General features: G+C 38.6%; 1 protein-coding gene across 7 annotated transcripts in view; it reads left to right on the forward strand.

Annotated features, from left to right (window-relative positions):
• The window catches only part of PPHLN1 (periphilin 1), a 69,937-nt gene that overhangs the window by 479 nt on the left and 56,590 nt on the right, over positions 1-12,868 (forward strand). For 5 of the 7 annotated variants that reach the window (NM_001305257.2, NM_001030737.3, XM_015281233.4 and 2 more), the window contains exons 2-5: positions 4,458-4,499; positions 5,640-5,731; positions 9,975-10,154; positions 10,526-10,587. In NM_001305257.2, the coding sequence (NP_001292186.1) occupies position 4,499; positions 5,640-5,731; positions 9,975-10,154; positions 10,526-10,587 (335 nt within the window). In that variant the 5' untranslated portion in view covers positions 4,458-4,498. The remainder of the gene's footprint in view (positions 1-4,457; positions 4,500-5,639; positions 5,732-9,974; positions 10,155-10,525; positions 10,588-12,868) is intronic. The other 2 variants (XM_040695312.2, XM_040695384.2) reach the window with 1 other exon arrangement.

The following is a 12,868-nucleotide window of genomic DNA, read 5'->3' on the forward strand; positions in this document are numbered from 1 at the left end:
TCTCAGAGGCGGTGCGAACCCATTGCAGGTGCCTTCAGTGCGGCTCCTTGTGGTGCAGGGGCAGTACCTGGCTGCTTCTGGAGGGCTGCCTGGGACCCTCGTCACCTGTCCGACTTCCTTGGAAGTCCTAACATACGTTTTTGTGCTCAGCCCTCACGCAAAGGCCCTGTTTTGGGACACCCCACTGGGGTGTCCCAAAACAGGGCCTTTGCGTGAGGGCTGCTCCGAAAGTAATGTCTCCTTTTTTATTACATTGACCCGCGACATCCAGAGGCGGATGTTGGTGGTATGGCAGGAGAGGTTGAACCTTCCCACCAGTATTCCATTCCATGTTGTTGCCATGGAACAGATGGCGGCAGAGGGGCAATCTGACACAATGGCGTCTGACATGGAAGTGTGGGTGAAGCAGAGGTGTGTCACTGAATTTTCTCCATGCAGAAAAAGAACTGCGCCCATTGCCATTCATCAGTGCGTACTGAACATCTCTGGAGACCAACCAGTGGACGTGAGCACAGTGAGGTGGTGCATTTCAGCAGTGGTGACAGCAACAGTGGGTCACCTCCACTGGTGCCAGTTCTTATGAATGCAGCATGCAGGCTCTTGTTAGTTGCTGGCAAAAATGCACAGCTAGTCATGGTGACTACATTGAAAAATAGTGTTTTGTAGCCAAGAATTTCCTCTATCAAATAGCATTATTGTGCTCTCTGTAACTGTTGTAGTTTCCATGGAAATAAACAGGAGGCATTACTTTAGTAGCAGCCTATGTGTTTCAGCTCTTGAAGTCTGCTCTTTGACAGCCTCTGAGTAGGCTCTTTGCTCTAGGTTAGAGTTGTGATGCAAAGTGTTGTGATTAGTTCTTCAATGTAGGTATTCAGGACTAAAGGTGAACAAAGAATCTGCAAGGTTACAAAGAGATCTGGAAGTGCTAAGTAGAGTTGGAGGTATTAATTCCTCTTGCTGAAATACTCAGCATTTCTTGGTACCTTCAAGCATAAATGCTGAAAGCATTACAATTTTGACCTGTTATGACAGTGACGTGGTGATCTGGCATATGTTGTCATCCAGCTGTTCATGCTGCAAGATGGAAAGGCGCTGCAGAGGTGGTGCTTCGTGCAGATGTTGTATTAATGCCAATAGCGGAGCAGTCCCATCGCAGCCTGGCAGGATATTCTTTTCATGGCATTGATAATGATGAAGGATGGGTTATTGGTAACTGTGGGTGTTCACAGAAAGATATAAAGATCAGTGTTAATATTAGCTCCCAAAGCATTCTCTCCATTCCTTGGGAAGAGATGGATTCTCTCTGCATTCCTGTTCTGTTTTGGTTTTTTTAATCGATACCTTCCTCTCACAGTTCTGATGCTTTTTGTTATGGAGAACTGTGTCTGCTCAGTGTTCTCAGTCTGCCCCAAACTCCAGTTTATCCATTTTGCTTCCTGTCTAGCTAGGAATGCCAGGGTATATTTGAAGAATTATCAAAGCTGTATTCACGGAGTTGTTGGAGCAGATCCATAGGAGGGCCATGAAGATGATCAGAGAGTTGGAGTGCCTCCCCTATGAGGACAGGCTGAGGGAGTTGGGGCTCTTCAGAGTGGAGAAGAGAAGGCTCTGAGGGGACCTTATAGTGGCCTTCCAGTACCTGAAGGGGAGCTACAGGAAAGCCGGGAAGGGACTTTTTATAAGGGCACGTAGCATCAGGAGAAGGGGAAATGACTTTAAACTGGAAGAGGGTAGATTTAGATGAGATATTAGGAAGAAATTCTTTACTGTGAGGGTGGTGAGACACTGGGGCAGGTTGCCTTGTGAGGCTGTGCATGTCCCCTCCCTGGAAGCGCTCAAGGCCAGGCTGGATGGGGCTTTGAGCAACCTGGTCTAGAGGGAAGTGTCCCTGCCTATAGCAGGGGGTTGGAACTAGATGATTTTAAGGGTTCGTTCCAACCCAAACCATTCTCTGATTCTCATTGCTGCAAGAGAAAGCTGAGTTTTCAGTGTGTAACAACAGCTGGCTGTTGGCCATGAGAAGACCGGAGTCCTCAACATCTTTCCTATGTCTTTCATATACAGGATCATGTATTTATTTTTTTTGTAATTTTTTTTTTTTGAGAACTTTCCAAAACATAGGAGGGACAAAATTAGCCCATGTTTGTCAATTGTCAGGGTTTGTCACAGTAACAGTACAAAGCCAGCTATGCTCCAGTAGCAGCAAGAACAGTACAGCTGCCTTGCCTCTGAATTTAGAGCACGGTCTTGGTTTTATGCTCTGTTCACATATGGCAGGATGTAGCCGTTTGGGCTAGAAAGCTGCATGTTTTTGGAGCAGCAACATAGGTTCTTTAGAAGGTTGATAGCATACATTGGAATATTACAGACCCTGGTGAGGTTGATATTTCTAGCAGCGATTAATATTAGTGTCTCCAGAATGTGTAAACAGACAAGAGTGAGGTGCAAAATATTGCAGAGTAATGGAGTGTTCTCAGCTTGTTTTTAGCTTGTTAATGTTCCTTAGGAAGAAAAGAAAAATTAACAGTTGATTGATGAAGAAAACTCACTTGTATAGAAATCTGACATTTCAGTGACCTGTGTAATCTTCATGATGAAGAAAACCTTTTAGTATTAGCTCTGCTATAGCAGTGCATAGCAAGATACAGTGCTGTGATAAGTGGAGCCAAGCCAACCTTGGCAGCAGGCCGCCACAGAGCAGCTTGTGCTGCATCCATACAATGGCTTCTGCGTATGCTGAAGTAGCAGCATTTGAGAAAATAAAGAACTTGCTTTAGCAAAAGCAGTCACCTTTGATTAAGAATAAGGAAAAAGTGGTTTAAATTAGTATTGCAGGTCATTACATATGATAGTGAAGTGTCAACTATCTTTTGGGCCCCTCGCTATAAGAAAGACATCGAGGCCCTGGAACGTGTCCAGAGGAGGGCAACAAAGCTGGTGAGGGGTCTGGAGCACAGACCTTATGAGGAGTGGCTGAAGGAGCTGGGATTGTTCAGTCTAGAGAAGAGGAGGCTCAGGGGAGACCTTATTGCTCTCTATAACTACCTGAAGGGAGGTTGTGGTGAGCTGGGGGTCAGCCTCTTCTCTTGTGAGACTAGTGATAGGACTAGAGGGAATGGCTTCAAGCTGCACCAGGGAAGGTTCAGGCTGGACGTTAGGAAATACTACTTCTCTGAAAGGGTGGTCAGGCACTGGAATGGGCTGCCCAGAGAGGTGGTGGAGTCACCGACCCTGGAGGTGTTCAAGGAACATTTGGATGTTGTGTTGAGGGACATGGTTTAGCGAGAACCATTGGTGATGGGCGAATGGTTGGACTGGGTGATCCTGTGGGTCTTTTCCAACCTTGGTGATTCTATGATTCTATGATCTTTGGTGTATATGCCAGTAGAAGATAATGTCAGTGACAGGTGAAATTAAAGTATGGAACAAAAATAGGTATTTATTTTTAATCTTTGTTTTGAAACAATATTGTCCCGAGAGAACAAGTAATGTAGCACAGAAAGCTTGAGGTTTGATACCCTGAAACCTTGTTAATAGAATCCTCTCAAATTGCTTTGAAATGTTTTGGCACTTTGTCAATATTACTAAAGCTGTGTTCTGATTAGGTCACATTGTTTAAGAAATTTTTACTATAGAAACAGATGAAATGTGTTCAAAATGCTGAGAAGTGTGCTTTTCTCCCTTTGTGTGTGTGTGTGTTATTATATATACATATGTATATATTCTCTTGTATGTTGAGAAGCATCCTCACTTTCATTGGTTCCAGCCAAAAACTGTCCATTTAGTCTTCTATATAAATGTTTTTTTTTTCCTTTTTTTCTTGCCAGTATTTTGGACAACGTACTTGATAATTGTCTGATTAATCGTCACCATTTTCTTTCTAATTGCGAAATCTTCTCACTTATGAAATTTTCTTTTCCATCTCCCTTTGCCTCTCCATTCTTACTTCTTGTCTGATAAAACTGTGTCAGTTTTTTTTCCCTTTAGTCTGCTGGTGTTTATCGTAGTATGTTCTACCTTTTTTCCATTTTTGGGGGGTCCAAATACTAATAACTCTTGCAAGTTTCAGTATTTTTCTAAAATAGTGATAGAGATGGAAGTGTTTGTTCTGGGCTGTGCTGTCTCATAATCTGTAATGGACATGTGGGTGACTGCTACCTGGAAAAAGATCATAATAGGAAAACAAAGTTCTGGGTATCATTTGTATTATTTTTTTGTTTCAGAAAATATTATACCTATAATATTTTTTACGTATAAAGGTTTTTGGTATTCTGAATTCAGCTGACATTCGTATTCTTTCTGAACTGAGTGTAGTGAATTACCCTGTACTAATCTGGACAGATTAAGAGGGATGGGCAGCAAAGGGATTTAGATTTTAAATGTCTGGTTTACTTACAGAAAATGAATTTATGAATTTATATGAATTTTTCACTAATTTCAGTTGCCTTTTTTCCCAGATAATTAAATGGGTCTTCAGAGGCAAAGTCTCTAACAGAAAAGTGAGTATGCGAGTGGTTGTTGTTTTTCATAAAACTATATAGCTGACGCGGTGCTACCTCTGATTACAGTTGATAAACCCCTTATCTTGTTGATTCTTGACAACTTGGATAACTGTCATTTTTGTATAGCCTCATAAATCTATCTCCAGTTATCTACTTTCAGAAAAGAAAAATAGCTAATGTTAATCTCTCCTGAATATGTCCTGCTATTTCTTCTTCCTGTGGATTGTTCTTAATAGCTAGAACCCATTGTGAAAGGAAACTTTGAGAAATGTGATTCTAGCAATTTCATAATGATTTTCAGCCGTGTGTGTTTTACACTTTTTTGCCTATATAATCATGAGAAAGATTTCAGCTCCTTGAATTTGTGTTGTCTAGTACAGCATGACTAGACTCATTTATGATGTTGGTTTATTTTCACCTTTTAATTTACTAATTTTGACTTTGGAAGTCACTATTTTTTTGAAAGAGGAATCTCCATGATCTGCTGACTTCCAATTTAAAACAAAAAATCTTCATGTGAGGCATGTGTATGAGTTTATTTCTACAACTGATAGTAGAGTATGTACAAATGTCACTAGGACTGTTTATGGTATCTGTAAATCCTGGATTTATCCTGATTATACTGCACTAATTTCCAGTTCATGTCAGTTATTTTTTTACTAGTGCATAACAGAACTCTGTATAAACTGAAGTATGAATTTGCCACAGATCTCAGCTTTATTTAAAACCACTTTCAGACAGTGTTTAAACTATCACTGCTCCAGCTTATATTTCGTGATGGAGAATGCAAATGCTTTTTTCATGACTACAAATTCTGTCTATTTTAAACTATATCTGTCAACACTTAGAGGAAGTTTACGTTGGTTGTTGGTACTGAAGAAGTTTTGAACAACATTGTTATCAGAGTTTTGATTTCTAGGGTCTTTTGCCTTAAATTACTTACTCATTAATTAGCTCATATAACTTGACAGACTTACTTCTATAAGGACCTCATTTTAAAAAAAGTAGTGGACAGAGCTTATGCGTAATATATTGCCTTGGGAGAAGCCAAAGAACCTTTATTTCCATGCTTAGTATCCTCTCATCTATATCCATAACAAGTCTGGTTTTGACTCATTGGTTGTTTATTTTCATCAGTGGCATATCGGAGAGATGAAATGTGGTCTGAAGGACGATATGACTATGAAAGACTTCCAAGAGAACGCCTTCCTCCAAGGATTCATCCTGATGTATGTCTGTACTTTGTTTCTGTAGTGTTATACCACTATACTACACCTTCATACTGTGATCTGTACCACAAGAGCAGGATTTTTTTCAGTTCTGAACTTCCTGTTAAACCTTTACATCATGGTTGTCCAACCATTTGTCATGCTTGGTCCACACTTAGTGAAGAAGAATTGTCTTGGGCTGTATATAAAGTATATAATGTAATAATGAATGTTTAAGGTTTTCTATAATTAAAATGATTATGTATTAGATATATCTAGTTATGAGGAAGACAACAAAAACATAAAACTGGTGTGATGTTGGACTTTGTTTTTGTGAAACTAATGCATCACTTTCTGGTACGATGGCAGTAGTTGCAATTCTTAGTGAGCTCTCAAGGTGCTCATCAGAGATTATTGTTCTAATTTTACTCTTCCAGTTGTTCTTCCTTGAAAATGGTTGTTCACAAATGTACATGCTGCCGAAATTGGTGATATGAATAAGGTATGATTGTGAAGTGAGGGATACTTTTTGGTAAGATACGTCTTAGGAAAGTCTGGTAAAGAGGTGTGGTCAAATTTTTCTTCGAGTTGTACATCTGATTACAACTCTATACCTTCCATTAGAAAATTCATAGGTAGTGTATTTATGTTGGCTGAAAATTAAGTCCCGAATAGTAAAAAAATAAGTTTCAGAAATCTTGAAATCCATTTTCAAATTCCTTGATCAGAATGCAGAGCACAGCTGCATATTTTTCACTGTTCGCAGGACTGTGTTTAGCTATTGTAGGAAAAGGCATAAAATTATTTGCCATAACTTGAGTTTGCTGTAATTTGTTTCATTTTGAATGCTGTTCTGATTTGAAATGCAGCACAGATAGTTGATTTTGATCTCAAAAGATGTATGTTTAATTCATTTGAATGAGCAGTCCATTCCACTCAGAATGCTGTATCTGTAGCTATTGTGCATCTTCATATTTTGGCACCAAATTTCCTTCTAACTCCATAAATGACTTGGTTTTATTTTACAAATTGTAAAATTTTTTAGTATTTTAGCCCAACTTAGCCACCTTATTTCAGAAAATAAGGCAGAAAAAACCGATGTCCCCATAATTGACATCCATACTTTTAAGGGAGTCCTGGAACTGGTGATGAGTCAATTCCTTGGACTTTATGAAATTCACAGCTTTGATGAATTTATATATTTATATATAACTACATGTTATAATGTGTTTCAATTTGAGTGTGTGTGTGTGGTGGGCACGAGAGATGGAGTTAGTAATGCCCTGCGCCCTCCCCAGTATTCTGTTGTTGCCTATGCAGTTTGCAATTGACTAATGAAACATATTGCTATAAATCACATAGTAATGTGAAAAGTTTATGATCGTGTGGGGCTGCATTACTAACTGTCCAGGGTTGCATCCATGGGTTGGACACGCCTGCTTTACATCTTCCTCTTCATCTTAGTTTCAGCTGGGACAGTATTATTTTCTTCAGAGTGTCAGGTATGATCCTATGCTTTAGTTCTAGGAGAAAAGCAAAGTTGATAATGCTCTGATCTATATAGGTGCCCGTTAAGTCAAGGCCATTCACAGTAAAGCCTGGTTTAGTATTACTTGTGGAGATTGGTAGCCCTGTCTGTGGTGGGGGGGGTTGGAGATTCATGATCCTCGAGGTCCCTTCCAACCCAGGCCATTCTGTGATTGTGTGAAAGGCCCAAGGAGCTGGGAGGAACAGAATTAGGGCAGCTGACTGGCTGAAGGGATTTTTCAGTGTAATTAAACATGGTGGGTTTTTTTGTTTGTTTGTTTGTTTGTTTTAAGAATTTGTGGAGAATCAGAGATCACACTATATTGCCTTTTTCCCAGGAGCTTTCTTGTATGTTCATATGTCTCAAACCACTTCAGAGGTGGTAAAAAGACTACATTCAGTATTGTTCTTGTCACCAGCGCAGTTTTCTATTATGATACTTACATACTAACATACTTTCTGGGTTCTCATGTTTTCAGCTTGTTTTCTAGAAGCACACTGTTGTAGATTACTAGTTACATAGTCGTTTTGGTCAATTAGTGCACTAGGGGTTGGCTACTCTGTGATGATTTCAACGCTTTTTACAGACAGCATAAAACATACGTACTTTTTCAGCGAGCTGGAAATCAGGTTGTATTTGCATATGTTGGTTAGTCTGTTGTTTCTCCAATATATGTATCAGCAATGAAATACAAGAAAAGCCAGAATGTGTCTTCACACTTTGTTTGTATACTTGCATTTTTTTTTATTAATTGATACTTGGCTTGACTAATGCATAGCTAATTGCTAACTGTTGTACATTCCTGAGTTTTTCTGATCTTTCGAGCTCTACAGGGACCAAATTATGATGTATGTATTATGGAATTTTACTTTAAGAGTTTAAAAAGATAAGATGTGTTCTTTTGCTTACACGGCCTATGTGGCGAGGTTTTTGTAGCAGGGGGCTTGAAGAGTTGGCCTTTATGAGTAGGGACCAAGAACTGCCCCATAGTGTGTTAAGTAAAGCAAGGTCTGAATCATTTTCTTATTGGAAGATAGATAAAAAGCGCCTTCTCATACGGATCTGCTGGTTCATGAGAACTATCAGGCAGTTTCTGTCCATGCAAGCCTATGCCATTTTATCTACGTTTTCACATGCGGAGGTCTGACCTAATTCTTGCTAGGCAAGTAAAGCAGAATTATGTTATTCCTCAACCATATGAAAACTCTTAGTGTTTGCTCATGGGTTAAGTATTGGAACTGGGACGTGCCACTGATAAGGAAAGAAGTATCACTTGTTTGAGAGAGGAAGAGATTGTCCTAATCCAAACCTGGATGTTAATTATGCAATTATAATTATACAAACCTGGATGTTATATTATAACATATATATATGTTAATTATATATACAATTATACAGTATACAACATGTTTGGTTTGCTATAGAAACGCATACTTTCAGAGGCTGGTTAACAGCAAAAAGTTAAGAGCACTTTACAAAATCAAGAAACAGTGGGTATGTCTTGAGATCTTATGTAACTGTCCTGCTGTGATGGGGACTACTGGAGGAGATAAAAGCACAGGACAGTTTTATCTTAGCTTCAGAGCTGATCTTCTTTGTAAGACTGAGCTGAAAAAATGTATGTAATGGTTGCCAATGAGGTAATGGTAGATTAAGCATTGTGGCTGCATGGTAATGTGTGTATAGCGTGTAATAATATAATGAATCTATTGCTTGGTCTCTGAGATCAGAACAATATTGTTTCCTTTTTTCTTTTTCTTTTTTTTTCAAATGATCATATTTAGTAATTTGTGAACTTAATGTATTTTTCTTCAAGAACTATCGGTGCATTCATTAGCTTGTGACTTACACTGTTAGGAAAAGAAGGTAGTTTGGGTCTCCTTCCCCTCCCTCTGAATTGCACCTGTGCATTAAGTCTCTGCAATTATAACTTGTTTTTAAGGCCCATGGAAACAATGGCTTGCTAAAGGAAAAAGACTTAAAGACAAAGTCTTCAATTCATGTTTCCATTCGCTTTTTATCTACAGTGGGTTTACATAATACTCGATCCTAGAGAATTGAATTTGAATCTTTTGTAATTGTGCAATTTGGGCTTAATAAGCAAAGAATCTATTTAATTGGTAAACGGTGTATAATACTTCACTTGAAAATGTAGTGCATTGATTTATAGCAAAAAAGCCATTCAAACCTGTTTGAGAATAAATCTGAGAGCGATAAAAACTGTTCATCACTTGAATCATTGGGTCACGCACTGCGTTGTAGTGAGAGGATGCTTATCTAATCAGATCATGAAACAAGGGCAGTCTTCACTATGATCTCCATAGTGTAGAAAATGTTGTTGATGTTAAGGAAATTAATTGTTTTCAAATAGGCTCTCTGTTTTACAGGCATAACGGATGTAACTTTAATGTAGAAGTTGGAGAAATAGGTATAGTAAATGCTTAGAAAATTTAGTTGACTGCTGTAAAATTTCAGGATAAACTTGAACTGTGTTGAGAACTTTCCCCTTGTGGTTAAACTTGCAGTACTTAAGGACTGCATCTGGCTGGTGTCCAACTGACAACTTTTTCCACCATCAGTCTGGCATGGTTCTTTACATTTGCCATTCTTCTGTGCTTATTTCAGCTTTGAGATTATTATAATCCACTATGTAGAAATAACATGTTTTTACTTGTATATTCACTACAGATTTCCAGATGCTTAAAGAAGTATGCTTTTATTTCTTTTGTGGTTTAGGATGACTACCATAGAGTAGTAAATGTCATGCCCAAGAAACCACCACTTCTTGATAGACCTGGAGAAGGGAGTTACAGTCGCTATGATGATTACAGCCACACTGAGTACAGAGACTATGAGGAGGGTCGCAGTTTTGCCCATGAGCGAAGAAGTGGCCCACCACATCGAGGTGTACATAAGGTGATTCTTCTCTCATTCTTATGGTGTTTGTCATTGAATTAATGTTTGAGTGCTGAATAATTAAAAATTTTCTTCAGACAGAGTGTTGTTGTGACTACTGTTCTTCTCATAAACTGAAATACCACACAAAATACAACATTTTTTTTTCTGTAGCATTGCAAAGTTACTTCTTTTAGCACTGGTGGAGGAAGAAAATAAGAGGAGTTGGATGGAATGGATAAACTGAGAGGAAGTCTTTTTGTGAATGATGAATACTGTCTTTTTAACTCATTAAGTACTTGGGTTATGCAGTAAATAAGTATCATCTGGTAATGTATTTCACAGCTGATGCTGAGATGCACTTCAAACATTTGTCTCTGTATGTTTTGCAGGATGAGTCAGGATACAGATGGCCAAGAGATGATCATCCTATGAATCGGCAGACTGAATACAGGTATTATATAAAACTTCACAGTAATGCTATGCATAGGAAGGTTTGGAGTCTGTCTGTTCCAACCACCTACTCAAAGCAGCTTCTGTTACAGCAGAAAGATTAAGGCTTATTCAGATGGAATTTGAAACTATGAAACTGCTGGGAAGCTTTATTTTCAAGATAGTGAATGTTGCTTAACTACAAGGGTATTGCTCAGGTTCTTCTTCCTGGAGTTGTTCAGGCATATTTGCATGAAAGAGTAGTTAGCTGTTGTGCACATGCTGTCATTCTGTTTATGATATTGGAAGGTACCTAAATGTCCATTCTGAATATCAATATGCTGTTGTTGCAACTGTTAGAAACCCATGACCTATTCAGGTTTCTTCTTATTTCCCCTGTGAAAATCCCATCTTTGCTACCCCAGACTGTTGAATCAAATACAAGCTTTTTTATCTTACAAATTTCTTGTCTTTTTGTACAGGTATGTGTAAATATCCCTCCATGCAGTAAAAAAAAAGGTTAAATAAGTGCTATTTTTAAAATAATTTCTGTCTTACGGAGATAATCTCACAAAACTGTGTTCGAAGCTGTAGATTTACTCAGATCCCAGTCTGTCTTTGAATCTAGAAGATTCATATGTATGCTTAAATGCAGAAACAGAGAACAGTTCCTCTTGTATACATTTGTTAATCTGCAATTTGACAGCTTATGTTTTAGAAATTTCCTCAATTAACCTTACTGTTTCTTAGTATTACATTTTTTGTTCACATAGTAATGTCAAAACTGTCATAACATCTATTGTGACTATTTAGAACTTTTTCGTATGTTATCAAAATGGTTTGTAGAGCAGAGCAGTGAATTGATACTGATGTGGGAAAGGACATCTGTTCAAGTACCAGATGAAGTGTTTTCAAGATATATTGAGATCCAAATTAAATAAATAAATGACATGGAAGCCTACATTTTAATATTTGTTCAGTAAGAGTAGGAAGTGTGATGATAATATCTTTAAGAAGGTAGACTATGACTGTAAGTAATCTAGTGTGTCTGTGCAATCAGTCACATATTTGTATGACTTCAGAGAATTCTTTGGTCTGTCTAATGTTTGTTTCTGTGACTGTAGTACTTTCAGGCCACCATACAGTGGAAAAATACCTGATCCATTTAAAACTCACTTGGGTGGATAGTGGATAGTATTCAGTTCATCGTTTCCTTGTTCTTATCTTGTTTTTTCAGCTGGAGTGATAGGTCTGTACCTCAGGTTCATATCTATGAAATGCAGAAATGGTATTAAGCAGTAGGGGTGTAACATGCATATGTCTGCAATGCAGTTTGATAAGGGATTTTTTAAAAAACAATAAATAAATGCACAGAATGCACAGAATAGTGGCCTCTTAATAGCAGTGACAGTAAGCGTTGCAGGGATACGCACTAAGTAACTATTTCTTTCATAAAGACTCCATGCTTCATAAAGCAAATAAACAAAAGTAGGCTTGTTTAGTTTGGAGAAGAGAAGGCTCCAGGGAGACCTCATTGCGGCCTTCCAGTACTTGGAGGGAGCGTATAAACAGGAAGGGGAGCGGCTGTTTACAAGGGTGGAGAGTGATATGACAAGGGGGAATGGTTTTAAACTGAGACAGGGGAGGTTTAGGTTAGATATTAGGAAGAAATTTTTCACACAGAGGGTGGTGACGCACTGGAACAGGTTGCCCAAAGAGGTTGTGGATGCCCCATCCCTGGAGGCATTCAAGGCCAGGCTGGATGTGGCTCTGGGCAGCCTGGTCTGGTGGTTGGTGACCCTGCACACAGCAGAGGGGTTGAAACTCAATGATCATTGTGGTCCTTTTCAACCCAGGTCATTCTATGAAAACAAACCCCGTGAGCAACTAAAATAAATAAAAACAACCCTTCATACTCCGTAAGGATCTATGTGCACTAGACTTCAAACAGAATTACATTACTGGGGCTAGACACAACTAAAGTGTTTTAAAAAGAGGTGTTCTATGTAAATTGCTCTAGAATTTTTCTGTCTTTCACTTTAGAGGACAAACAAAAAACACATATGCAAGGGAAAAAGAATCTGAAAATGAGTTAAGGCCGGGCAGTTTGTTTTCACAGAGAACAAGAGTGGCACCCAGTGGTCGAAATGATTGTCTTAAATTCTTCCAGATTTCTTCCATTTAAGACATGAGGACAAAATGTCAGCTCATTTTGCTAAAGGCTTCAGTGATGTGGGTAGTGGAAGTCCCCTCTCATTCTATATTATCTATTTCAGAATGTGTGACTGTTGCACAACTGCACT

The sequence above is a fragment of the Gallus gallus genome, chromosome 1 (genome assembly GCF_016699485.2).
Source record: "Gallus gallus isolate bGalGal1 chromosome 1, bGalGal1.mat.broiler.GRCg7b, whole genome shotgun sequence".
Classification (NCBI taxonomy): Eukaryota; Metazoa; Chordata; class Aves; order Galliformes; family Phasianidae; genus Gallus; species Gallus gallus.